The sequence below is a fragment of the Sebastes umbrosus genome, chromosome 15 (assembly GCF_015220745.1).
Source record: "Sebastes umbrosus isolate fSebUmb1 chromosome 15, fSebUmb1.pri, whole genome shotgun sequence".
NCBI classification, from domain to species: domain Eukaryota; kingdom Metazoa; phylum Chordata; class Actinopteri; order Perciformes; family Sebastidae; genus Sebastes; species Sebastes umbrosus.
The window spans coordinates 27,181,457-27,208,545 of NC_051283.1; the positions used below are offsets into that span (position 1 = coordinate 27,181,457).

The 27,089-nt window shown below is 46.8% G+C and overlaps 4 protein-coding genes across 10 annotated transcripts in view; 2 read left to right on the forward strand and 2 right to left on the reverse strand.

The window, feature by feature from the left end:
- Window positions 1–27,089, reverse strand: part of LOC119503730 (oocyte zinc finger protein XlCOF6-like) — a 353,206-nt gene that overhangs the window by 136,828 nt on the left and 189,289 nt on the right. The gene's annotated exons all lie outside the window — the stretch shown is intronic.
- The window catches only part of LOC119503768 (oocyte zinc finger protein XlCOF6-like), a 337,366-nt gene that overhangs the window by 120,959 nt on the left and 189,318 nt on the right, over window positions 1–27,089 (reverse strand). The gene's annotated exons all lie outside the window — the stretch shown is intronic.
- rims2b (regulating synaptic membrane exocytosis 2b) lies at window positions 575–21,929 on the forward strand. 4 transcript variants are annotated; one of them, XM_037795638.1, is made up of 35 exons: window positions 575–659; window positions 3,104–3,284; window positions 3,360–3,588; window positions 3,657–3,932; window positions 7,326–7,390; window positions 7,662–7,781; window positions 8,151–8,250; window positions 8,381–8,504; window positions 8,792–8,838; window positions 9,088–9,167; window positions 9,268–9,303; window positions 9,721–9,851; window positions 10,027–10,198; window positions 10,484–10,637; window positions 11,645–11,668; window positions 12,084–12,152; window positions 12,281–12,416; window positions 12,797–12,904; window positions 13,409–13,459; window positions 13,572–13,640; window positions 13,821–13,880; window positions 14,282–14,391; window positions 15,598–16,419; window positions 16,602–16,643; window positions 16,813–16,890; window positions 18,423–18,449; window positions 18,720–18,742; window positions 19,067–19,149; window positions 19,482–19,631; window positions 19,741–19,922; window positions 20,056–20,191; window positions 20,299–20,411; window positions 20,539–20,643; window positions 20,964–21,103; window positions 21,216–21,929. In XM_037795638.1, the coding sequence occupies exons 2-35, from the start codon at window positions 3,150–3,152 to the stop codon at window positions 21,402–21,404; spliced, it is 4,386 nt and encodes a 1,461-aa protein (XP_037651566.1). In that variant the 5' UTR covers window positions 575–659; window positions 3,104–3,149; the 3' UTR covers window positions 21,405–21,929. The 4 variants fall into 4 exon arrangements, with proteins under 4 accessions (XP_037651566.1, XP_037651569.1, XP_037651567.1 ...); XM_037795641.1 differs by having other exon boundaries at window positions 16,813–16,851; XM_037795639.1 differs by having other exon boundaries at window positions 12,800–12,904.
- LOC119503765 (gastrula zinc finger protein XlCGF57.1-like) lies at window positions 23,287–26,246 on the forward strand. 2 transcript variants are annotated; one of them, XM_037795742.1, is made up of 3 exons: window positions 23,287–23,707; window positions 23,956–25,522; window positions 25,661–26,246. In XM_037795742.1, exons 1-2 carry the CDS (start codon window positions 23,422–23,424, stop codon window positions 25,500–25,502), a joined length of 1,833 nt encoding a protein of 610 aa, XP_037651670.1. In that variant the 5' UTR covers window positions 23,287–23,421; the 3' UTR covers window positions 25,503–25,522; window positions 25,661–26,246. The 2 variants fall into 2 exon arrangements, with proteins under 2 accessions (XP_037651670.1, XP_037651669.1); XM_037795741.1 differs by having other exon boundaries at window positions 23,288–23,707; window positions 23,956–26,246.

Sequence of the window (27,089 nt, forward strand, 5' to 3'; positions counted from 1 at the left end):
GGAGGTTCTGGTGGTCAATAGAGAGGTTCTAGGGGTTCTAAAGGAGGTTTTTGTCGTCATTAGGGAGGTTCTAGGGGTCCTGAAGGAGGTCAACAGACAGGCTAACACAAGCTAACAACAGACAGGTCAAAACAAGCTAACAACAGACAGGCTAACACAAGCTAACAGCACACTAGCAGGGATACATCAGACCGGTACTTCACATCGTGTTTTGGGGAGATAGAAAACTCCAGATGTCAGAGCAGTCTGATGGGCGTTTGGATTGGTTGAAGTCATCTCTTGTTAAGATGTTATTAAGATGTCTAATAATTATTGTATGACCTTGCTTGACCCTGAGCGTTGAAGGTCATTAAAGGTCACACGTCCTTAGGTTGATGCAGCAGCCTCATCAGCATCTTTCAGCCATCTGAATATTCCCGTTCTGATGTGGCCTCGGTTAACTCGGTTAACTCGCTACTCAACAGTTTCCTCCGGATGTGACGGCGTGTTTCTTGGTGAGGACACAATGCCAGATCAGGGGCGGGGCATCAGTTCTGATCCAGATCAGGGGCGGGCTTCAGTTATGATCCAGATCAGGGGCGGGGCATCAGTTATGATCCAGATTATAAACCTGCTGAGTGTGAGTGTGTGTGAAGCTGCAAACAGCCGACAGACAAACTGTAAGAAACTCTTATTTCTCTATCATTACTATTATTATTATTATTATTATTATTATTATTATTACTATCATTATATTGTGTATTTCTCCTGTTTGATATTCATTTATTGACTGAGTATTAGTTCCTTCAGTTTGTTTGATCACTTTGTTGGAATATCATCCTGCAGTCATCTGATTTTATGTTCAAGCAAATCTAGATTTAAACCTTTTTTATTTTGTTCATATTGTGCTCACATGATTAATATATCTGTGTTTAATAAACTACACAGATTAATCAGAAATAAAGAGCATTTTACATTTCACAGTTAACTTATATTTTCACTTCAAAGCAAGAATAATAATAAATCCTCGACTGGACTTTAAGTAGCCAAAACACACATATATATATATATGTATACAGTATATCTACACCGATCAGCCATAACATTAAGACCACTGACAGGTGAAGTGAATAACATGGATTATCTCATTATAATGGCACCTGGCAGTGGGTGGGATGTGAGCGTCTTCATGACAAGGGCCAAAGTGTGATGGCTAGACGACTGGGTCAGAGCATCTCCAGAACTGCAGCTCTTGTGGGATGTTCCCGGTCTGCAATGGTCAGGACCTACCAAAATGGTCCAAGGAAGGTGAACCGGCGACAGGGTCAGACCCGAGGCTCATTGATGCACGTGGGGAGCGAAGGCTGGCCCGTGTTGTCCGATCCAATAGAAGCTACTGGAGCTCAAATTGATGAAAAAGTTAATGCTGGTTCCGATAGAAAGGTGTCAGAACACACAGTGCATCACAGTTTGTTGCGTATGGGGCTGCATAGCCGCAGACCGGTCAGGGTGCCGATGCTGAACTAATGTTATGGCTGATTGGCGTACAGTATATATATACATATATATATATATAGGGTTATATGACTCGCCCCAAACTGCATGTGATTATCATAAAGTGGCATGTCTGTAAAGGGGAGACTCGTGGTATCCATAGAACCCATTTTCATTCACATATCTGGAGGTCAGAGGTCAAGGGACCCCTTTGAAAATGGCGATAACAGTTTTTCCTCGCCAAAATTTAGCGTATGTTTGGAGCAATATTTAACCTCCTTCATGACAAGCTACCATGACCTGGTTGGTACCAATGGATTCATCAGATTTTATAATTTACTATACCAGTATCTTAACTCGAGCTTTAAAACTGAGCCGCTACAACCTAAAAATCACAAGTTGCGTTAACAGACTGTTGCTACGTATAGCAGACCGTTGCTACTAGTGATGGCGAGATGAAGCTTCATGAAGCATTGAAGCTTTCCAGCAAATTGGTTCGGAGAAGGATTCATTTCTCGAGGCTTCATGTGCACGAAACCACCTGGTGGCCAAAGAGTGTAAAACAGGCAGATATGATCTGAACCAGGTGATCTGTGATATACTGTATTTAGAGCCAGTAAAGGCTGTTGGGAATGACTATAAACAATGAAAAAAAATCTATTACCATGTAATCCATTTATATCTATATAATATATAATATACTTTCTGTTTTCTATTAAGTATATTATGAGTATATAACATACATGTATAATAACCTGTAATTGTTTTGTGAGTAATGCATCTTATGTGTGTAAACCAATCCTTTGGTCAATAATTGTATTGTAGTCTAATATAATATAATAATGGCAGGAGGGGTAATATTAGTGTTCTGTGTCACTTCTGGAAAGTGGCATTGGTTCAACCAGTGAAGATCTGAACCACTTCCTGAACCAGTCAGCGGTATGGCCGGGCAGCGAGGCTTCGGACGTCATCAATGACGTCATTGGTCTAAAACGATACAAGCCTCGATACGCGCATCGCGGAAAACTTCCTGGATTACTCGACACACGCTCCGAAGCCTCGGCACAGCACATAACATCACTAGTTGCTACGTGTAATAGACCGTTGCTACGTATAACAGACTGTTGCTATGTATAACAGACTGTTAATACATATAACAGACCGTTGCTACATATAATAGACCGTTGCTACGTATAACAGATAACTGTTGACAAACCACCACGTATCCATCTACCCCGTGACGTCACTGCTCCGACTGTTGTTGAACACTAAATAGTTGTGATCGCATGTAATCGATCGATTTTACGCTTCAGTTGTTGTTCAGATGGAACGTGTTCATCAGTGAGCTGTGGAGCTGCAGGCTAGCTGCTTCCCCCTGTTTCCAGTCTTTATGCTAAGCTAAGCTAACCACGTCCTCTGATCACATCATCATCATCAATGTAACAACACCCCTGTGATGTCACAGTGTACTGCAGTACACTGTGACATCACCTGCACAGTGCTAGCTAGTAAACAGATGTAAACAATAAATGTTTTAAAAGAAAGAAAATCTGTTGAACGTGTTTGTTTTGATGAAGTGCTCCTTTACTGACGCCGATCTCTCCTCTGATTGGTCCATTCTGTGTGACAGGAAGCCTAGCCCCTCGGGGGCGTATTATGATGGTGGGGGGGGCAGCATGCCTCGCTCGCCCGCTGATCACGGTCTGGACCGCCGCGCTCGCTCGCCATACGGCTGCTATGGGAATGGGGAGGAGGAGCTGCGTGTCCGGAGGCGACCAATCAGAGACGAGCGAGGCCGCTGGCACTCACAGGTGAGTCGGATACGACGCGTATTTTTATTTATTGTTGTAATGTGTTGGTTTTTATTCTTTGCTCTCCTGGTTCAGGACCACCCTCTGGACCAGGTTCAGGATGAGCGTGAGCGGCGACGGCGGGAGGAGTTGGAGTTTCAGGCTCATAACCGTAGCGACCCGAACCTGGCTCGTTACCCAGTGAAACCGCAGCCATGCGAGGAGGCCATGAGAATGTTGGTTCAGGTCGGCAGGGTCCGCCACCAACGCCATCACAGCGATGTCTCGCTGGGAGCCGCCGAGCCTGACCACCTGAGAAATACAGGTAGGAATAACCACGCCCCCCGTCATCGAGCTCCACGGCCACTGTCTGACTCTTGCTTTTCCTCTCAGCTCTCCGTCAGAATCGGCTTCACGGATTGGTCGGCTCTGGAAGGTCGTTCTCTGTGGACCAGGCAGCCAATCACGTCAGACCCACATCTCCCCGCCGCAGCCCGTTACCTCGGCAACACCTGGACCCGAACTCCGCCTTCAAGAGGAAGACAGTCAATGAGAGCGCAAAACAGAGGGGGCGGAGAATGGGGAAGATGCACTTGATTGGTAGCTTCAGCAGCTCAGAGGAGGATCTGTTGACCACGCCCGACTACACCAGCTGTGACGAGCCGGACAGTGAGTGGCTGCATCTAAGCTGCTAGCTAAATGAGACTAGGGGGCTACATGTTTGATGCTATATAAATATAGATATATATAGATTGATATATATGGTGTACCTCGGTGATTGTATCTGGTATATACAGTATATTGATATACAGTATATGGTGTACATTGGTAGCAGGTTGTTGGTTCTGTTGAGCAGGTTGTTGATTCTGTTCAGCAGGTTGTTGGTTCTGTTCAGCAGGTTGTTGGTTCTGCTCAACAGGTTGTTGGTTCTGTTGAGCAGGTTGTTGGTTCTGTTCAGCAGCAGGTTGTTGGTTCTGTTCAGCAGGTTGTTGGTTCTGCTCAACAGGTTGTTGGTTCTGTTCTGTCTGAGTGACGCAGTGAGTTTGTTTAATTAGCTCAGCAGGATAATCAGCTTACAGCTGAGCTCTGGTTCCCCTCCTCCCTGAGCTGCTTTACCTGCTCCACGGACATGTTGCAGCTACCGTTGCTCAACATGTTGCTGCTACCGTTGCTCAACATGTTGCAGTTACAGTTGCTGAACATGTCACAGTTACAGTTGCTCAACATGTTGCTCTTACAGTTGCTCAACATGTTGCAGTTACAGTTGCTGAATATGTTGCAGTTACAGTTGCTGAACATGTTGCAGTGACAGTTGCTGAACATGTTGCAGTGACAGTTGCTCAACATGTTGCAGTGACAGTTGCTCCACATGTCGCAGTTACAGTTGCTGAACATGTTGCAGTTACAGTTTTTCAACATGTCACAGGTACAGTTGCTCAACTGTTGCAGTTACCGTTGCTCAACATGTCGCAGTTACAGTTGCTCAACATGTTGCAGTTACATTTGCTCAACATGTCGCATTTACAGTTGCTCAACATGTTGCAGTTACAGTTGCTGAACATGTTGCAGTGACAGTTGCTGAACATGTTGCAGTGACAGTTGCTCAACATGTTGCAGTGACAGTTGCTCCACATGTCGCAGTTACAGTTGCTGAACATGTTGCAGTGACAGTTGCTGAACGTGTCGCAGTTAAAGTTGCTGAACATGTCGCAGTTACAGTTGCTCAACATGTCGCAGTTACATTTGCTCAACATTTCGCAGTTACAGTTGCTCAACATGTTGCAGTTACATTTGCTCAACATGTTGCATTTACAGTTGCTCAACATGTTGCAGTTACAGTTGCTCAACAGTTGCAGTTACAGTTGCTGAACATGTTGCAGTTACAGTTGCTGAACATGTTTCAGTTACAGTTGCTGAATATGTTGCAGTTACAGTTGCTGAACATGTTGCAGTGACAGTTGCTGAACATGTTGCAGTTACAGTTGCTCAACAGTTGCTCAACATGTTGCAGTTACAGTTGCTGAACATGTTGCAGTTACAGTTGCTGAATATGTTGCAGTTACAGTTGCTGAACATGTTGCAGTTACAGTTGCTGAACATGTTGCAGTTACAGGTGCTGAATATGTTGCAGTTACAGTTGCTGAACATGTTGCAGTTACAGTTGCTGAACATGTCGGAGTTACAGTTGCTCAACATGTTGCAGTTACAGTTGCTGAACATGTCGCAGTTACAGTTGCTCAACATGTTGCAGTTACAGTTGCTGAATATGTTGCAGTTACAGTTGCTCGACATGTTGCAGTTGTTGCAGGTCATCTCTCAGGAAACCAAGCGTCATGCTGACAGGTTAATCTGCTGCCTCCGTGTCATTGGGCCAGAAGTCACCTGGTCAGAGATTATGAGCTCTGATTGGCTCAGAGGGCTCTTGGCGCCGCCCCTCAGGTTTTGAGGTGACGGAGCAGATCAGAGTCTCTGCTACCGCCGCCCAGAGAGAAACAAGAAACAGGAGAACATCCAACAGAACATCAAACCTGACCGGCCCAGGCCCAAAGAACCATGGAGGATCCGGGAGAACCCGTCTGATAATCAGATCCAGATTAGAGCAGAACACCACCAACGGATCACCGCCTCTACTGATGGTCAATTGGATTAAAAGAGGAGAGTGTGGATTACCCAGCCTGCCTCAAGAGTCACTGTGGAGATGCAAGAATAGAAACAGAGACTATAGGAGACAACGCACCTGTTGACCAACCCGGCAACAACGTGTCTGCACACCTGACGGAAAACATCACAGTAACTGCTGGATCCTCCGCCGATCAGCAAGTCTGGGGAGTTCTTGGTAATCTGCTGGAGTTCTTGTTGATCTGATGGAGTTCTTGTTGATATGCTGGAGTTCTTGTTGATCTGCTGGAGTTCTTGTTGATCTGCTGAAGTTCTTGGTGATCTGCTGAAGTTCTTGGTGATCTGCTGGAGTTCTTGGTGATCTGCTGGAGTTCTTGTTGATCTGCTGGAGTTCTTGTTGATCTGCTGGAGTTCTTGGTGATCTGCTGGAGTTCTTGGTGATCTGCTGGAGTTCTTGGTGATCTGCTGGAGTTCTTGTTGATCTGCTGGAGTTCTTGGTGATCTGCTGGATTGTACCGGCCCAGATCTGGTAGAGAGGCGGGAGGAAAGGGGGGGGTGGGATCCTAGCCAACCTCTAACAGCATCCAGTTTACTGTTTGACCGACAAGATCCCTGTTAGACCTCCAGACTGACTGTATGCCAAGCCACACTACAAGCTAACAACAGGCTAATAACAAGCTAACAGCACTATATTTTTAGCACTATGCTAATAATAAAAGACAGTCAGAAGATTGGTTCAGTGTTTAGAATCAGTTAATCTCATCACAGACAGGTTCACCTCCTCTTCCTCCTCCTCCTTCATCTTCATGGCGTTCAGACAGACCTGTGAGTACTGCACTGTGTGTGTGTGTGTGTGTGTGTGTGTGTGTGTGTGCGCGCGCGCGTGCGTGCGTGCGTGTGCGCGTGTGTAAAGACGGAATACAGGCGACACTCAGGTTCAGTTGTTCTGTGCTGAAAGACAAAGAGAAGGAGGAGAAAGAGACGGACGAGAAAGGTCATGAGGCCTCAGGAGACTCGGAGCAGCGAGGCGGCGACGGCGAGAGGAAGGACAGGAACTGTAAATGTTCTTTCAGCAGATGAAACCTGACGAACTCCAACAGACATCAGATTTTATCTGAACATGTTTGTGTGAGAGAGTGTTGCATTGTGGGACATCAGTGTCTCTCAGTTGCATTGTGGTACATCAGTGTCTCTCTGCAGCACTCAGAAATCATTTTAACAAGTTAGGAGACATTTAGATTTAGTGAGACAGCTACTGAAGTACATGTACTATTCAGTACTGAGCGTCATAAATTCTTGTTGTGACTCAGAGATGTGACAAACTACACGTCGACCAATCATCTGGTCGTCTCACAGCGTGCGTGATGTTATCAGGGAGCTTGATGCTAATGGCAGTAGTGAATATTTGACCTCTGACCTCTTGCCTTGTCTCCTGGTTGCTAGGAGACATGGACAGCCAGTGGTGGGATCATGGTTCCTGGCACGGCGAGCCTGCACCGATGTCTATGGTATTAAGCCCCACCCCCACCTGTCTGTCCCTCCTCCATCATGTATGTCTCTACTCCATCATGTCTGTCTCCCCTCGATCATGTCTGTCCCTCCTCCATCATGTCTGTGCCTCCTCTATTATCTCTGTCCCTCCTCCATCATGTCTGTCCCTCCTCCATCATGTCTGTGCCTCCTCCATCATGTCTGTCCCTCCTCCATAGTGTCTGGCTCCCCTCCATCATGTCTGATTGTGCTGTTGCTAAGCGACCACATGTGTTCATCGTTCATCAGCAACCGGTCACATGGCAACCATCCAAGGATGGAGAGCGTCTGATTGGTCGAATTCTGCTTAATAAGAGGATGAAGGACGGGACGGTTCCCGCGGATACGGCAGCACTCCTGGGGCTCAAGGTGACACTCTTCTCCTCTTCTTCCTCTTCTTCCTCTTCCTCCTCCTCTTCTTCTTCTCCTTCTCCTTCTTCTTCCTCTTCCTCTTCTTCTTCTCCTTCTCCTTCTCCTTCTCCTTCTTCTTCTTCTTCTCCTTCTTCTCCTTCTTTTTCTTTTTGTTCTTCTTCTATATCCACTTTTCCTCCTTCTTCTCCTCCTTCTTCTCCTTCTCCTTCTTCTTCTTCTTCTTCTCCTCCTTCTTCTCCTCCTTCTTCTCCTTCTTCTTCTTCTTCTTCTTCTTCTTCTTCTTGTTCTTCTTCCTCTTCTTATTCTTCTTCTTCTTCTTCTTCTTCTTCTTCTTCTTCTTCTTGCTAATGGGCAGTGTGTTTCCAGGTGGTCGGGGGAAAGATAACGGAGTCAGGTCGTCTTTGTGCATTCATCACTAAGGTGAAGAGAGGAAGTCTGGCTGACACTGTGGGACACCTGAGACCAGGTAAACACTCACACCTGTGGCCAGGGTGACTAGCTGGTCAGCTATCGATATAACATGTGAATTTAACAGTTTTTGGAGTTGTTGTAATGGATGAAGCTAATGAGACATTCTTACGGATCTCTTTTCCCAGGTGATCAGGTTCTGGAGTGGAACGGTCGGGTTCTTCAGGGAGCCACTTTCAATGAAGTTTACAACATTATCCTGGACTCCAAAGCGGAACCACAGGTGGAGCTGGTGGTGTCCCGACCACTCGGGTAGGTCAAAGGTCACACGATTAGCAAAATTCAACACCTGTTGATAAGTACTAACTTTGAATAGAACTGAGGCAGAGTAGAAAAAAATTAATAAATAATATTCCATGTTTTTCAGTTCCTCTGCGATGTGAATCTAAAACTGTTCAGTGGTCTTTAGATTTACTGTGACGTCAGACATTAATATCCAATACACACGATAAACTACATGATTTTGTCTACGTGGCTTTTGATCCAGAGTTCTGTTCTGTTAGAATATTCTGTTATTGTTTGTGATTTTTGCTCCTCAGAGATGTTTCCAGAGTAGCAGACAGCTCCCACATCCAGCTGGACTCCAGTGAGTTTATTACACATCATAAGGAGCACAAAGAGACTCAAAACTACCACAAAGTGACTCAAAACTACCACAAAGTGACTCAAAACAACCACAAACTGACTCAAAACTACCACAAAGAGACTCAAAACGACTAAAACATACAAACTGACCGTTAATAGAGTACAAAACACAAACTGTAAAGAACAGATTTAATCGAGTCTGAAGGAATAAGAACCACTAAACTTCGTCTTCTCTACGTTCTGTGTTCAGGTTCTAGTTCCTTCGACTCTCAGAAAGTCGGTCCGTCCATGTCCGTCACGTCTTCCAGCCTTCTCTCCAGGCAGGTATCTGTAAGTTTACCCAGCATGCACTTCACCACTGCAAGGCACACCCCACAGCCAATCAGCTGTCAGCTAACCGGCGTTTAATGGTGATGTGTGTGTGTTTCAGACTGGTGTGAGGCGTCCTCTGGTTCCCAGGCTTCAGGTAACTGTAGATTTAGAGAGGAGTGAGACATCTGTCTGTAGTTTTAGTGTTTGTAAATGATCAAATCAATTAACATCCGGTCCTCTCATTCATTTAAGGAGCCGTGCACGTCACCACAATTCTGTCCACAGAAAACCCTAGAGGGTTTTTACTTTGAAAGGGAAATAGGAAGTGCTGAGTAAAAAGTATTTAAATTTTTTCATGTCTGTCATAAATTCCACAGATATCAACATTGAAACGTCAGTAATGTTGCTGGTATGATGTCAGTATACGGTCAGGAGGTCATTTCCACCGTCTCTAGAAGAAACGCAGCCGCGCTGTTCCACGGCTGTACTGTAGGCTGTTCTGTAGGCTGTATGTTCCCTGTGTTGTTCTCCAGGGTTCTGTCTGTCCTGATGTGAAACCTGTTCTTTACAGCTGAAGCTCTGGTACGATAAAGTCGGCCATCAGCTGATTGTAACGGTTCTTGGAGCTAAAGAACTTCCTGTTCAAGATGACGGCCGACACAGGAACCCCTACGTTAAGATCTACTTCCTGCCAGACAGAAGGTAAAAAAAAAAAAGAAACAATCTAGGTGATGATTAGAACATGTGGCCCATTGTTCTATGGTTTCTGATCCATGTGGTTCTGCGATAGAACCTGCAGAAACTCTGGCCTGGTTCTGTGTAACCTGTAATGAGTCCTGCTCTGTGATTGGCTGTTGATTGGCTCCTCTCCACACAGTGATAAAAGTAAGCGCAGAACAAAGACGGTGAAGAAATCGCTGGAACCTCGTTGGAACCAGACCTTCATGTACTCGCCGGTCCATCGGCGGGAGTTCGGAGAACGGATGTTGGAGCTGACGGTCTGGGATCAGGCCCGAGTCCGGGAAGAGGAGAGCCAGTTCCTGGGAGAGGTCAGAACACATGGAGAACATAGAACCTGACATGTTCCACCTGTTTCTTCTTAAAGGAAAAGTCCAGACAAGTTTTATATCATTACAGCACTGTCTCCAGGTCCTCATAGAGATGGACTCCGTATCACTGTGTTCAGGTCTTCATAGAGCTGGAGTCTGTCTCTCTGTCTCCAGGTCCTCATAGATATGGACTCCGTCTCTCTGTGTTCAGGTCCTCATAGAGATGGACTCTGTCTCTCTGTGTTCAGGTCCTCATAGAGATGGACTCTGTCTCTCTGTCTCCAGGTCCTCATAGAGATGGAATCTGCTCTGTTGGACGATCTTCCTCACTGGTACAAACTTCATGATGTCTCATCTCTGCCGCTGTCCAACGCCTCCCCCTACCTGCAGAGGAGAGGACTGCAGCCTGAAGACACATCAGCCAGCAGGAGGCTGCAGAGTGAGTGCACACTGTACACAGTAGAGTACACAGTAGAGTACGCAGTGACGGGTGAATTCAGAATGGATAGAGGCTGCTGATATCACTCACTCTCAGCTGCTATCTGCCCATCTCTAGGAAAAATCACACTATCCATTGTGGTTTATGGCCGTCATCATCTTGGTTTTTGGCCGTCGCCATCTTGATTTTTGGCTGTCTTCATCTTTGTTTATGGTCTTCTCCATCTTGGTTTTTGGCCGTCACCATTTAGGTTTTTCGCTGTCGCTATCTTTGTTTTTGGCCACCATCATCTTGTTTTTTTGGCTGTTGTCATCTTGGTTTTTGGCCATCACCATCTAGGATTTTGGCCATCTCCATCTTGTTTTTTTACAGCCTCCATCTTGGTTTTTGGCCGTCGCCATCTTGGTTTTTAGCTGTCGCCATCTTGGTTTTTGGCCTTCGCCATCTTGGCTAAAAATCTCTGGCGATCAAACGTGACTTTAGTGTAAACAAACATGGTGGACGACGGGCTGGAAGATTAGTGACGTTAGTTTTTACTTTTTAATGAAAATTGAGGAAGGATGGATGGATGAAGTCATGGAAACACATTAAATAAACACTAATCAACTAGTTGGTCCTCCATTTCTGAGCTCCATCTTTCTACTTTCTAATTCACGTTTAGCCGGTTGTCCTTCCTTCTTCAGTCAGCTTGGTTCTCTATTGGCTATTGTTCTTTCCCACATCATCGTCTGTCCTCGGAGTTCCCCACACACAACAGGATATCCCATCGCATATATTGAATATGAACAAATTATTAAATCAGATTATTGAACAAATGTTAAACCCAAGGACACAACAGGATATCTGATCGTAAATATTGAACATGTTTAATATTTAACATTTGAAATCGGTCCTGTTGTTTGTTTGTGTTTTTCGTCAGTTCATCATCTTGATTTGTTTTTAATTAATTCCATGTTTTTCTTCTGTTGTTGATTTTGTTTTACTTTTCTCCCATGATGCTTTGCCAGACAAAGGTCCTTATTATAACTCAGGTAATAACTGCTGTGTGTGTGTGTTGCTACTGAACTCATAAGTATATATATATAGTATATATATATCATAAGAGGTTCTGTAGGTTCTTGATGGTGCACCGTTGGTCTTCGATGTCTCAGAATCCTTGAGAATCCTAAAATAGGTTATAGGTTCCTCAAGAGGGTTGCAGTTGTCTTCAAGGCCGTCTTAAGTGTGATTTATGCCTTCTGCATCCTCGAGGGCCGCGAGTGTCCACATGGCCTAAGTGAGGGGTTCCGTGCATATCCAAATTTTTCTAACTAGGATGTTGAGTGAGTTAAAATGTGAAGCCTTCCTTGAATGTTTATTTGTAGACTCCGGGTGGTTGACCTTCCTGTAGAGGATTACCTGGAGCTGCTTACCGGCTTTAACTCCTCTCTCTCTCTCTCTCTGCAGGGTCTCAGAGGATCAGTGACAGCGAGTTCTCAGATTATGACTGTGAAGACGGCATCGGGGTGATATCAGGTGAATTTCATGTCCCATCATGCACTGCAGCGCTTGCAGCTCAGTATGAAAGCCCACTGGTCTGACCGAGCCCTCCGAGCCAGACTCTGGCGGGTTGATGGTTCCACTCTGTTTCTCTGTGTGTCCAGACTACAGACTGAATGGGCGGGACTTCCACAGCTCCACCCTCTCAGTGCCAGAGCAGGTGATGTCGTCCAATCATTGCTCTCGATCCGATGTGGTCAGGATGAGGCCACAGTCGCCGAGCCAGCCGCCTCCTCATAGGTAACCAGCTGTGTGTTTGTGTGTCATCATTTATCCAAATGAACCTTCAGTTTACATTCACTGTCACTCTCTCGTCATCCCTCACACCTGACCTCTGACCTCTGACACCCTGACCCCTGACTTCTGACACCCTGACCTCTGACACCCTGACCCCTGACACCCTGACCTCTGACACCCCGGACACCGGGACATCCTGTCCTCTGATACCCCTGACACCGTGACACCCTGTCCTCTGACACCCTGACCTCTGACACCCCGACCTCTGACACCCCTGACATCGTGACACCCTGTCCTCTGAACCCCTTGACTTCTGACCGCTGACCCCCTGACCTTTGACCTCCTGATCTCTGACACCTTGACCTCTGACCTCTGGTTGCTAGCAGTAACCCTCTGTACCCGTTGTACCGGGAAGACGCCGTACGGTTGCTGCGAGGCTCCAAAGTGAGCAGAGCATACTCCGACGCCGGCCAGTACAGCAGCCTGAACAGGTAACTATGGCAACACACCTGACCCGGGTCATCTGGACACCGTCCAATCAGCATACTGGTTTGATTACTGGTGGTAGTACTGGTTTGATTACTGGTGGTAGTACTGGTTTGACTACTGGTGGTAGTACTGGTTTGATTACTGGTTGTAGTACTGGTTTGGTTACTGATGGTAGTACTGGTTTGACAACTGGTTGTAGTACTGGTTTGATTACTGGTGGTAGTACTGGTTTGATTACTGGTTGTAGTACTGGTTTGGTTACTGATGGTAGTACTGGTTTGACAACTGGTTGTAGTACTGGTTTGATTACTGGTGGTAGTACTGGTTTGATTACTGGATGTAATAGTGGTTCAGTTAGTGATTGTAGTGCTGGTTTTAGTACTGGATTTTGTACTAATTGTAGTCTTAGTTTTAGTACTGGTTATACTACTAGTTTTACTGGTGGTAATACTAGTTGTAGTACAGTTTTTAGTACTGGTCTGTCTGACTGTTCTCTGTATATTCAGGAGATCACTGAGGAGAGCGTCTGCTGCCACCTCTCTTGATTCCCACGACAGGTACTGCAACTATTGTAGGAGTACTCACAGTAGTAGTAGTAGTAGTACTCATAGTACAAGTAGTAGTTAGGATAAAAGTAATCACATTCTCATGTACATGTATGTGTTTTAGATACTTTAACGGTCCGAACCAAACCCAATGGACCAGCCAAATGATGAATGGGACCTTCGATGACTACAGGTGAGCACCGGAGCTTATGGGTAATGTATTGTTAGAGGATGGCTTTATACGACACACCAGTTACCGCTCAGTGATGTTTTACTTCCTGTTAGTTGTTGATCAGTCCGGGGTCAGAGTTCAAAGGGGCGTGGCCTCACACCTGAAGGTGCAGGTGTGATCTGACGTGTTTTTGTTCTTCAGTCAGGACTTCATCCCCGACTTCCCCTACGAACCCGACGCCTACGACGAGGAACTGCTCAGGTAAACACACAGACAGGTAGACAGGTAGATGGGTAGTCATATAGACAGTAGACAATTGACAGTAAACAGGCAGAAAGGTGGACAGGTAGACTGTAGACAGGTAGATGGGTAGACAGGTAGACGGGTAGACAGGTAGACGGGTAGACGGTTGACAGGTAGACGGGAAGACATTCTTTGTAACACAGGTCAACATGTCACAGGATCTGTTTACTGATTGGCTGATTCTCCGGCCGCAGCTCGCCGCTGCTGTGGTGGGAATTCATTGTTAGACTATGCTGTTAGCTAACGTAGCCTAGCCTAGCATTACTAATGACCACTTTGATCCCTGACCTTGCAGCCGCTGCCTTGCCTCCCTCCTGTCAGGTTGGTAGTTTGAGTCCTGCTGTTGTTGTTTTTAACAGGGCGGACCCGCGAGCCGTATCGCCCCTAACAAGTCCAATGGGAACGCCGGTCTTCAGCCGCCGAGGACGCCAGCTGCCCATCGTCCCGCCCAAAGGAGCTCCGGACAGAAGTACGTCTATTAGTTACCTCTCGCTCCCGTCGGCTAGCGCTACGACCACAATAAGGGTCTATAGTTTTGGGGTTCCGGGGTAGCCAGCTGATATCCGGGCCAACACTTCCTGTTCCGTGTGCTGCTCATTATTTACAGTCCGATTAGCAACTTGAGATGTGAGACGACGTGTACGACCACATTGTTTCACCAGCATCCAGTTTACAAGATCAAGAAGCTGAATCATCATCAGATGGTAGCCGCTGGGTTCCCAGAATGCATTTCAGCCGATGTATTCCGCCTCTTTTGCTCTCCACACAGACTTGCATTCAACCAAAGCCTGCTCATTGGTTGGTCAATACTACTCGAACTACAAACAGAAACCAGAACGCTTTCGATACCAAAATCTGGTCCCATAGCTAGCTAGGTTGTCTGTCTTTGGAACTGGCTAGTTGGCTAGCTAGCTTGTCCAGAGACTGACAAGCTAGCTAGCTAACGCCTGCTCTCCTCCCGGTGAAGTAGTCTCCTAGCGGCAAGGAGTGAGGCAGAGGGACCATGACCCGGCGCTGTCCGATGTTTGGCTCATTTTCTGTAGCATGGTGGAATTAGCAAGGTAGCTAGCTAACTAGCCAGTCGCTAAATGAGTAAAATTTAACAACGTAATGTTTCATCCGCACACCTTTGTCACAGCGTAAGAAAGCACAGTGCTATCGCCAGATTAGTGACAACTTTGTTCTGCTCGTTTTCTGTGTTGCATGACAGCGTGGTGGAATTAGCAAGCTAAGCTAGCTAAGTAGCCAGCCATCTGACCAGCGGCTGGTGGCCAACGGCAGCGCTGTAAAGATAAATTGAGGGCGTATAAATCTTTGGATTTCTATAGTTAACTATCCTTCACTAAAGTCAGTCAAAAACAGAGTCGTACAATATCGGCGAAGCGTTTCAGAGATGGAGAGAAAGGGTTGCTAATAGTTGAGCCTAAATATTGCTTAACATTTTGTTAATTTTGTTTGTGCTCACCGTGATGCCTCATCTCACATTTTGTCAGTGGCCTTGTTATTTCTCTGAATCTCTGAAGACAGTCACGATAAACAGTAGAAGAACAAAACTCGCCATGTTATTGATTAGCTGTTGAAACAGGTCCTGTGATCATTCATCATGTCTGTTTTCATTCATCTGTCTGATCATCTTTTCTTTTTCTTTTCTCCAAACTCTTCGGCTGTCCATCAGTTTTGACCACGCCCACCATGGGAGCACCAATGACAGCTGTAGCTCCTCCCACTCCATATCATCAGGCCCCTCCTCCTGTCCACAAACAAGCTCCACTTCCTGCCAATCAGCCTAAGCCTCCTCTCATACGAATCCAAGCCCCGCCTCCTCCTGGACCCGCCCACCCCCACCCACCTCTTGCACCTGCTCCAGTGCCCGCCCCGGCCCCAGCACCGGTACAAGTCCAAGCCCCGCCCCGAGCACCGGTACAAGTCCAAGCCCCGCCCCCAGCACCCGTAAAAGTCCAAGCCATGCCCCCAGCACCCGTACAAGTCCAAGCCCCGCCCCCAGCTGTGGTACAAGTCCAAGCCCCGCCCCCAGCACCTGTACAAGTCCAAGCCCCGCCCCCAGCACCGGTACAAGTCCAAGCCCCGCCCCCAGCACCTGTACAAGTCCAAGCCCCGCCCCCAGCACCTGTACAAGTACAAGCCCCGCCCCCAGCTCCAGTACAAGTCCAAGCCCCGCCCCCAGCACCGGTAAAAGTCCAAGACCCGCCCCCAGCACCTGTACAAGTACAAGCCCCGCCCCCAGCTCCAGTACAAGTACAAGCCCCGCCCCCAGCACCAGTACAAGTCCAAGCCCCGCCCCCAGCTCCAGTACAAGTCCAAGCCCCGCCCCCAGCTCATGTACCTTCACCTGCACCTGCTTCTACTCCTGCACCTGCTCCAGTGCCACCTCCAGTACAAATCCAAGCCCCGCCCCCAGCTGCTTCCCCTCCTGTAGTCAAAACACTACCACCCCCTGCACCTGCCCCCTCCCCTGCCCCGCCCCCACAAACTCCAGGTGTGTACATCCCAGGTTTGATGTGTGTAAACAAGTCTGTCCAGTCAGTCTAGACTAGTAGAACCAGTAGCTAGTGTGTCAGACATTCTCCATCATCACTGTTCATTCATTCATTCATTTATTCCTGTGTCCATCTTTGTTACATCACGCTGAAATCATCACATCCCACCTGTCCATGTCAGAGCCAGACAGATGCCCAACGACACCTGGAGGGTCCAGAAAAGGCAAGTCAGGTGACCCTGGTCAGTCTTGGTCAGTCCTGGTCAGTCCTGGTCAGTCCTAGTCAGGTGACCCTGGTCAGTGCTGGTCAGGTGTAGTGTGGAGATGTTGTGTGTTCCTGCTGGTTGAACTCGTTCAGTCACTGACCAATCGTCTCTCTCTACCATCACGCAGAGGTCACATGGGAGGACCAGCAGAACAAAACAGCCAATGGTATGGCACCAACTGTTAGCCACACCCAACCCCAGACAGGTAGCTCCTCCCCCTGTAGTCATGTGATGAGAGGGTGATTAGAGGAAGTGGAGTAATTAGCTTTGAGTTGGATTTCCTGTCTCATCCTTCCATCCTTCAATCCATCCATTCATCCTCCATTCATTCTCCATCATCCATTCATCATCCATTCATCCTCCGTCATCCATTCATCCATCAGAAGGGCAGCCGTGTCAATATCTCCTTGTCGTCTATGTGTAAATGAACGCTTCCTTCTGCGCGGTGATGCGGTTAGATGGTGACCGGGTCAGTGACCTTCATCAGTGACCTTGTACTTCGTCATCATCATTGTTCAGATTGCATATAAAAACAACTCTTGGTCTTGTTAGCATAAGGTCGACTGTCAGACGTCCTTGTTAGACGGAGGAAACATCCAACGTTTGATATGATCACAGCGGTTCTTTAGTCCGACTACTGTCGTCATGGAGATAATGGTGTATCATCTGCGTAGAAATGAAGCGAAACATTACGTCTACGAACTATGTGACCAAGAGGAAACATTTAAACGGAAAAGAGTCCAACTGTGATGTACGACACTGGCACGTTTTCTAGATGAAGATCATATACTGATATTTATACGATTATTAAATAACCAGTTGAAAGTTGCACAATGCATTCCCTTCTTTAATCAGCACTAGTTTTGATTTCTTTTGAATACTGTTCAACAAAAATAATTAAAGCTGCAAGCAGCGATGAAAGGGCCCTCGTACCTTCCCGCAAGTCGGGGGTACTGGCTGGACACCGGCGGATGTGGCCAGGAACAGTGAAACCAGAACTCTGCTGAGTCCATTGACATTTCCCACAAGAGTCTACGACAAACCGTTCATGAGTTATGAAGGGTGCGATGCTAACGTCTTGGGGCGGGGCTATGAGTCTATATTGACATGTAAATGACCTCAGGCATTGACCATCATCATGGCTGAGACATTTGGAGCAGATTTGACAGAGTACGCTTGTTTCATGGCGAATCACGCCAAATGGCCGCTATGCCACGGCAACGCCGTTCAACGAAAACAGACAGTCTTCACAATAATGCATCATCAAGGTCTTAAGGCTTTTCTGACCACATTTGAGGTGGATCTGGTCAACCTGCTAGGAAAACTACATTAAAACATGTAATGTCCTGTTGCCAGTAGGGGGCGCTATGAGTGTGACTCAATATGGACATGTAAATGTCCTCAGGACTGGACCCTTATCATGCCTGAGAAATTTGGGACAGATTGGACCATGTACAGTGGAGTTACAACAACTTCCTGTTTCATGGCGAATCACGAAAAATGGCCGCAACGCCACGGCAAGGTCGCTCATGAAGTTTCACCATTTCAATAACTTTTCATTGTTAAGGTCTTTAGATGGTCCTGACCAAATTTCAAGTTGATCTGATTAAATCTGTCGGAGGAGTTTGTTAAAGTATGCGGTCTGTAAAACGCTAAAATGTGTTGTATTGTGTGATTTCAAGTGTTTTGTTGTCTTTCTTTTGTTTTCCATCCACCCGTTGTCGTGGTGATGTGAAGGCGGGGCGTTACCTGCGAGCAGAGAAGGTAGACATCTTTTATACTTCCTCTCTGGTTTTTCGCAGTAAACCTCTAGAAACAGTGTGAAGGTGAAGAAGCTCATGCTGTCGGTTGAAAGATGAAAACACAGAATGAATGATTAGAGCGAGCTCAGTGTCTGTTGATGATGTCAGAGCTGCTGTTAGATGATTGGCCGGTCTTCATGGTGTGATGACATCACTCTGCTAACCAAAACCATGACATTATAGATTCTGATGTGTGATGTAATAACCAAACTGTCCTGTTGTGTCGCTGCAGGTGTGATGAAGGATCCATCAAAGGTGAGCAGACACATGACAGATAGGTTCATACATCATTGATGAGTTTGTCCAGCAGGACATCAGTTGAGTAGGCGGTCCTTAATGTGTTCCAGGACACATTCACGTACACACTGCTAAAAGAATGTGGCCATATGTGGCCCAGATCATCTCTGAGGCCCCTTTCAGACCTGGTATTAACATGCGCCCTCAGTGATTGGGCAATTGTTGTACAATGTTCCTGCTCTGGATAACTGGCAGACATGGTTGTTATATCTTCTTATGTATTTTATATCCTCCTGTCCTCCTGTCTTCCTGTTCTCCTGTCCTCCTGTCCTCTGTCTCCAGAAGAGGGAAAGTCTGTCCTTTAAATCATCAGACAGTGATGCCAGCGACGTGTCGGCCATGACCACCGACAGCCGATCCATCAGGTGAGACCAGCGGCCAATCACAGCTTCAGAGAAACCAATGTGATCAGTAAACGTCACGTGACCCCGCCTCCAGAAAAACAAGACGTTCAGCCTCGCATCCCATAATGCATCAGTCACCCTTCAGCATGTTTTACTTTCTGTTGTTAGCTTACGTTAGCATCTTGTTATACAGACACCATGTTATTAGCATGTTGTTTGTTAGCATGGTCTGGTTGCTGATAGCATGGTCTTGTTTCTGTAAGCATGTTAGCATATGTTACTCTTCATCCTCAGTCTCTTGTTGCATGTTTCATCTGCATGCTGCTTTTCTCTCCTGTCATTCGCTGAGGCAGTCGGGCAGAGTCTCTGGACGGCCAATCAGATGATGGGGCAGGGTCAGAGGGAACACAGGAAGCAGCGGTGGCAACAGAGGGCGGAGCTACATTGCAGAAGAGCGAATCAACCGAGAAAGTAGTAGAGGCGGCGCAGTCTGAGGCTTCAAAGTAAGAGACCGACCAATGAGGCGCTCCAGCAACAATAGTGACTCCCCCCCCATCCCCCCCTCCAGCTCAAGTGATTGACAGGTGTGATTGCTCCCCTCCCCTTCTGCAGGGCGGCGCCGGCGTCCGGAGCTCCTATCGCCAAGTCGGCGAGCGCCGCTGGAGAGATTTGTTCGTTGTCGAGAAATAATGACGACGACGATGACGACAAGAAGCGACGCTCGAGCTTCGGAGCGAAGATGATGGGAATGGTTGGACTGGGAAAGAAGGGTCAGACCCAGATCAACCCCGAGGGTTAGTCCCAGTTTAACCAGTAACAGTGACCAGTTAGTCCTACCTGTCTACCTACCCACCAGCCCGTATTCATGTCTTCTTCTTCTTCTTCTTCTGTCACTCTGTCTTGTTCCGTCTCCCTCCATCCGTCCAGAGGAAGAGAAGAAGAAGAAGGTGGTGAGACTTCCTGTCCAGAGGAGCATAGAAACCGGTCTGGCTGTCGACTTCAAAGCTCGTTTCACCCGCCAGCCGAGCCGCGACCCGGACGCTGATGACCCCAAACCTGGAGCGTAAGATTCACTCCTGTTCTTAATCTGTCACTCTTCTTTTAATCTGTCATTCCTCTTCTTAATCTGTCACTCCTCTTTCAATCTGTCACTCCTCTTCTGTCTCTTAGGTTGATATTTCCGGGAGTGAAGTTGGCGACAGACAAACATTTCACCGGTTTCCTGTCTGGATTAGGCCCCGCCCAGCTGGTTGGACGGCAGACTCTGGCCACGCCCGCTATGGGTAATGACCAATTGTATTATTATATTTCATTATTTATTTTACATGTATTAATTCATATGTTAGTGACAGTTTAAAGGAGACACTAATCAATAACACACTCCCCTCTGATTGTCTGATTGGTGGTCAGGTGACATCCAGATCGGGATGGTGTACAGGAAGGAGCGTCTGGACGTGGAGGTGATCCGAGCCCGGGGGCTTGTGGGTAAACAAGGCAACAAGAACAACACTCCAGGTGACACACTACACACTAATAAATAAACTGTGTACTTCTTCTAGAAGCAACGTTTAGATATAGTATAGTTGTGTATGTATGCAAGGACATGTGTCTATATATATATACAGTTTACTATATATATATAGTGTCTGCCTGTCTGTCTCTCTATATATATACAGTATATATACTATATAGTGACATATATTTCATCCCTCAATATGTGACATGTATATATATATATATATATATATACATATATATATATATATACAGTATATATATCTGTATCTATATCTATATCTATAGATCTATATCTCTATATCTCTATATATCTATAGCTCCCTATGTGAAGGTGTATCTGATGGATAACGGGAAGTGTGTGTTGAAGAGAAGAACTCGTCTGGCGAGAAAATCACTCGACCCGCTTTATCAACAACAGCTGCAGTTTGAAGAAAACCCCGAAGGAAAAGTACTGCAGGTAATATATACAAATATATTCTGTATATATATTTATATATATACTGTATATACAGTATATATATATATATATATATATATATACCTACCTGTCTGTCTCTCTCTGTCTTCAGATCATCGTGTGGGGCGACTACGGTCGGATGGATCATAAATCTTTCATGGGAGCCGGTCAGATCCTATTGGATGATCTCGACCTGGGCAACATGGTGATTGGCTGGTTCAAACTGTTTCCTGCCACCTCATTGGTGGACGCTGCCTTGGCCCCGCTAACCAATAAGGAGGTAGAGGGCACGAAGCCGTAGCGTCAGGAGGCGGGGATCGACTGTATCGCCATAGCAACGGGCCGGGAGGGAACACATTTTTACCGGGCGGAGCCATAAAAAGTCCCGTGATCCTCCTCTGCTGCTGCTGCATGTTGCATGATGACATCACAGAGATGACGTGACAGTGTCACAATTCACAATGATGTCACCGGGAGGAGGAAGGAGGCTCCGCCCCCCTGATGCTTAAACAGGAAACTCCCCCACAGTGGGGGCGGGGCTAGACAGCAAAGGATGCTGGGAAAAGACAAGACAGGACCTCCTGTCCAGGACCTCCAAGGCCATGTGACCTCCAGCTGCCAGCCAATCACAGCAGCTCCTCAGGGGTCATGTGAATGTTAGCGGCATGTCCAGAAACCATAGACCCAGTCACCTGATCGTTTCCATGGAGACACCGAACGTCCTTCATGTTTTTACATGGAACGACATTAGAACATAACAAAACATGAACTGTGAAAAAAGTTAAAGAACATGAGAACTGAAAAATAAAAATATTAGCTCTGAAAATGTGTTCTTTATGACCAACGCAACAAGGTTCTTTAGGGTTCTACAGGTATCAAAATTCAGGTTCTGCTGACAAGACGAGGTTCTTTAGGGTTCTACAGGTATCAATATCCAGGTTTGGCTGACAAGACAAGGTTCTTTAAGGTTCTACAGGTGACGATATCCAGGTTCGGCTGACAAGACGAGGTTCTTTAAGGTTCTACAGGTATCACTGACAAGATTCAGGTTCTGCTGACATGACGATGTTCTTTAAGGTTCTACAGGTATCAACATTCAGGTTCTGCTGACAAGACGATGTTCTTTAAGGTTCTACAGGTATCACTGACAAGATTCAGGTTCTGCTGACAAGACGATGTTCTTTAAGGTTCTACAGGTATCACTGACAAGATTCAGGTTCTGCTGACAAGACGATGTTCTTTAAGGTTCTAAAGGTATCACTGACAAGATTCAGGTTCTGCTGACAAGACAACGTCCTTAAAGGTTCTACAGGTATCACTGACAAGATTCAGGTTCTGCTGACAAGAAAAGGTTCTTTAAGGTTCTACAGGTATCACTGACAAGATTCAGGTTCTGCTGACAAGACGAGGTTCTTTAAGGTTCTACAGGTATCAATATCCAGGTTCTGCTGACAAGATGAAGTCTTTTAAGGTTCTACAGGTATCTCTGACATTTAGGTTCTGCTGACAAGACAAGGTTATTTAAGGTTCTACAGGTATCACTGACGAGATTCAGGTTCTGCTGACAAGACGAGGTTCTTTAAGGTTCTACTGGTATCACTGCCCAGTAGTCCGGTGACAGCAGTCTGGCCTCTAGACCTTTCTAATTAATCTGTGACCTTCGTGCATCGTTGTCTTTGTAACTGTGTGACGTGTTGTCGTTTTTTGTAGCTTGAGAACACTTTAGTGGTCGGGGTGAACTGCCTGTTTTCTTTTATAATCTTTTTCTCCATGGTTCTCCTGGTTCTCCTGGTTCTGCTGGTTCTGCTGTATCTCAGGGAGCCAGATATACTAACTGTCTCCTTGTTTACCTGTTTATTTTGTCAGTTTGTTAGAGCAGAGAGATTATTTGTTAGATTATTGTATCACTTTATCATTTGCTTAACTTGAGTTGTAGTGATACATTTTTTATTTTTTTACTAAACTCATAATTTAGTCCTGAGACTGTGGTCTGGTGAGGGAATGTCTTTTATTCTTCTATGTTAGGTTCCTAGTTACACTGTCAGTACTTTAATATATTCATTTAATTCTTTATATTTTTAATAATCATTAATAACAGATCGATGTTTTTTCGCCCTCCTACTACTAATTGTTCTTCAGTATCAGAGTACTTGTTGTTGTTCTTGTTGCAGTTCGCCCTCCGGTCCAGCAGGGTTCGCTGTTCGCTTCCGCCGCTTCGCTCTGGTCAAAGCGAACTGTCGTCGACGCGGAACTCCGCGTTTGGTGTCTGGTGTGTTTACGGCCCCGCTGGCTCTCTTTGTCCGCAGAAAAGGAGCAGAATGTGCGCCGTGCAGCTGCTGCGGGTGTCGGTACATGAGCGGATCGGCGCCGCCGCTGAAGACGTTCTGCTGCGGGTGGAAAAAGGAGAAGAAGCGGCTGAAATCCCGGCGCTGAGAGCGCTGCTCACCGAGCGGCTAACGGCGGCTGCGGAGGAGATTGTCGGTCTGTTTGAGGAAACCGTGGCGGAGTACGAAGACAGAGCTGAGCGGTCAGAGCGGGAGATCTGCCGCCAGAGGAGGCTGCTCGATGTCGTGCTGAAGCCCCAAGTCAAGTTGTATAGAGCAGGTCAGATAGTACCTGGTTGGACTGTTTACAACCCAGTTCATCCTTTTAGCTCCATGGCTTCTTTCTAACTCATTTAACACAAGTTTTACACCTTTTTTTGGGAAATTTATGGTCAACAAACCTCATTAATATGAAATCAAACCTTATTTATTTTAGTAAAAAAAAAAAATTGGCATGGTCCAAACATGGAATTAGTTTGTTTCATCTTTGTAACAAGTGATGCATCTGTTGTTGTGACGTCTCCTCAGAGCGTATGACCGACCTCCAGCTTCCAGTCCATCCTGCAGACCTGGACCAGACCGACCTCCAGCCTGCAGACCTGGACCAGACCGACCTCCAGCCTGCAGACCTGGACCAGACCGACCTTCACCCTGCAGACCTGGACCAGACCGACAGCGATACTTCCTGCCCGTCGACGCCTCGCTCTCCCTCACCCGCCTTAGCCATCCACGGCGACGATGTTCCGCAGGGTAAATGGACCGAACAGGGTCGGACTCTGAGACCTCCGTGGAGAAAGAAGAGAGGACGGCCACCGCTCGCCGTCAGGAACAAACGGACGCGGTTGAGTCTGGCTCAGAGTTTCAGCTGCCACGCGTGTGGACGCTCTCTGCAGGGGAAAGGCTTCCTGCTCAAACACGTCTTGCAGGTCTGCGCCAAGGACCCGGACTGCTGCTGCGGCTTCTGCGGCGAGCGTTTGGACTCCTCCGCCGACTTGACGGCTCACCTGCAAACGCACCAGGAGACGAGTAAAACCTGCTCCTTCTGCGGGAAAACCTTCCAGTCCATTCTGGCGCAGGAGCTGCATGTGCGCCTGCACACAGGAGAGAAACCGTACAGCTGCAACGTCTGCGGCAAGAAGTTCAGCCAGGAGGGCAACCTGGCGTCGCACATGCGCATCCACGCCTCAGAGAAACCCTTCAAATGTAAAGAGTGCAGCCGGGCCTTCTATCACATGACGTCGTTGGAGCGTCACATGCAGGATCACGGCAGCGAGGACGTGCACACCTGCAGCATGTGCGGTCAGGAGTTCACCAAGCGGCGCAGCCTGCGACAACACATGGTGACTCATCAGAAGGACGCCACAGACAAACCAAAGAGATATCGCAGCTCAGCGCCCTCCTACCGCTGCAAAGCGTGCGGGGACACCTTCGACAAGAGGAGCTTCTTGTTGAAACACGTCGAGACTCACCTGCAGGACCCCGACTGCTGCTGCGGACTCTGCGGACACCAGTACGAGTCCGCCGCCAGCCTCGCCGCTCACCTGCACTCCCATCGCGAGATCGCCAATACCTGTCACGTCTGCGGGAAGTGCTTCAGTGCTCAGGCGGCGCTACTGATGCACATGAGGATCCACACGGGAGAGAAACCGTACTCCTGCAGCTTCTGCGGGAAGAGTTTCAACCAGAGCGGCAACCTGAAGACGCATCTGAAGATCCACAGCGGCGAGCGGGCGTTCAGCTGCAGCCTCTGCGGGAAGGGCTTCACCCAGAAACAGACCCTAAACACTCACGTCCGCTTCCACAACAAGGAGAGACGCTTCCTGTGCCAGGTGTGCGGGAAGGGCTTCATGCAGGAAGTGGACCTGAAGAGACACATACTGATCCACACCGGAGAGAAACCGTACAGCTGCAGGGTTTGCGGGAAGAGCTTCCAGGCCAAACGCTCGCTCAACGGACACCTCAAAGTCCACCTCAAAGTCCACATGGCTGGAGGGGGGGCGGGGGGACCGGAGCTGGATCAGACCTCGGAGCAGCAGAGGACGGACGGTTTCTACTCCGGCTTCATCCAGCTTTAGAGCTCTATAGGACAGACGGTATATACTACTTCATCCAGCTGTAGACCTCTGGAGGACGGACGGTTTCTACTCCGGCTTCATCCAGCTGTAGAGCTCTAGAGGATGGACGGTTTCTACTCCGGCTTCATCCAGCTGTAGAGCTCTAGAGGACGGACGATATATACTACTTCATCCAGCTGTAGAGCTCTAGAGGACGGACGATTTCTACTACGGCTTAATCCGGCTGTAGAGCTCTAGAGGATGGACGGTTTCTACTCCGGCTTCATCCAGCTGTAGAGCTCTAGAGGATGGACGGTTTCTACTCCGGCTTCATCCAGCTGTAGAGCTCTAGAGGACTGATGGTTTCTACTCCGGCTTCATCCGGCTATAGAGCTCTAGAGGACGGACGGTTTTTACTCCGGCTTCATCCGGCTATAGAGCTCTAGAGGACGGACGGTTTCTACTCCGGCTTCATCCGGCTGTAGAGCTCTAGAGGACATCAGTGAACATCAGATATCAATAACCACATAAAACAATCGATGAGGTTCTTGAAGAACTCTTTCCAGTCCAGAACTCTGAGTCCAGCAGATCTGGTTCTCTGGATCAGGTTAGCTCTTTTGTACTGTTAGCTCAGTATATAATGAGACGGAAGTATCTGACGATGCTAAACTAACGTCTACTCTCTTAGCCAAATGTTATCAACTTAATCTCCCACAATTTGTAAAGATCTTCATTATTTAACATTAAACCAGTAACTATTAGTAACAACTAGTTTGTTTTCATTATAACGTTGACTGTTGTTTATTAGTGTCAGATAAAGATCATATTATCAGTTTTATATCATCAGTAGAATTTGTGTGATCCAAACATCTCCAATATCTCCAGAGTGTCCAAAAGTCAACATTTGTTGGAAAAAGATCGATGGAATAATTTCCAAAATTCACAACATTTTTTTATTTAACGGAATATTCAGCTTCAGTCCATAATATTTGTTGGTGTTTAGCCTCAGTAGAACCACAATAACACTCCTTATTTAGATCCGCGACCAACACACAGAGGTCTCACTCTGATTAAAGAAACCAGACTGAGTTAAATCAGGTCACTGACGTGTTCAGGTGTCAGATTAGCGGTTCAATGACGTCACCAACAGTTCAGTCACACCACAGAAGAAGAAGTTAAATAGGCGTTCAGCAGTGACATCACCTCTGACGGAGGAACAGAAGAAGAAAATAATAAAATGTTCAAAGTATTCCAGTCTTTGAGATTTTAAAGCTGAAATATGAATATAAGACTAGTTAGTGACGCGGTTCTGCCGTAGTGAAACTACAATGATCTGAAGATGGAGTAGTAAAAACTCTACTTTCCTCCGTGCATTCTTAAACAGCTGCTGGAACACTTTACATCAACATATAATAAAGGATTATTTTACCTTAAATGTGGACAACCGGTGAAAAATAGCATTTCATTACCATGGTCGGAGGTGAATAACAAATAAACAAAGTTTATATGATAAATATTGAGTTATTGTTTGAGTTCTGGTGAAGGATTAGAGCCATTAAATGTATATTTCTTCATACTGCTTTTTGGACGTAATATTTATTTATGTTG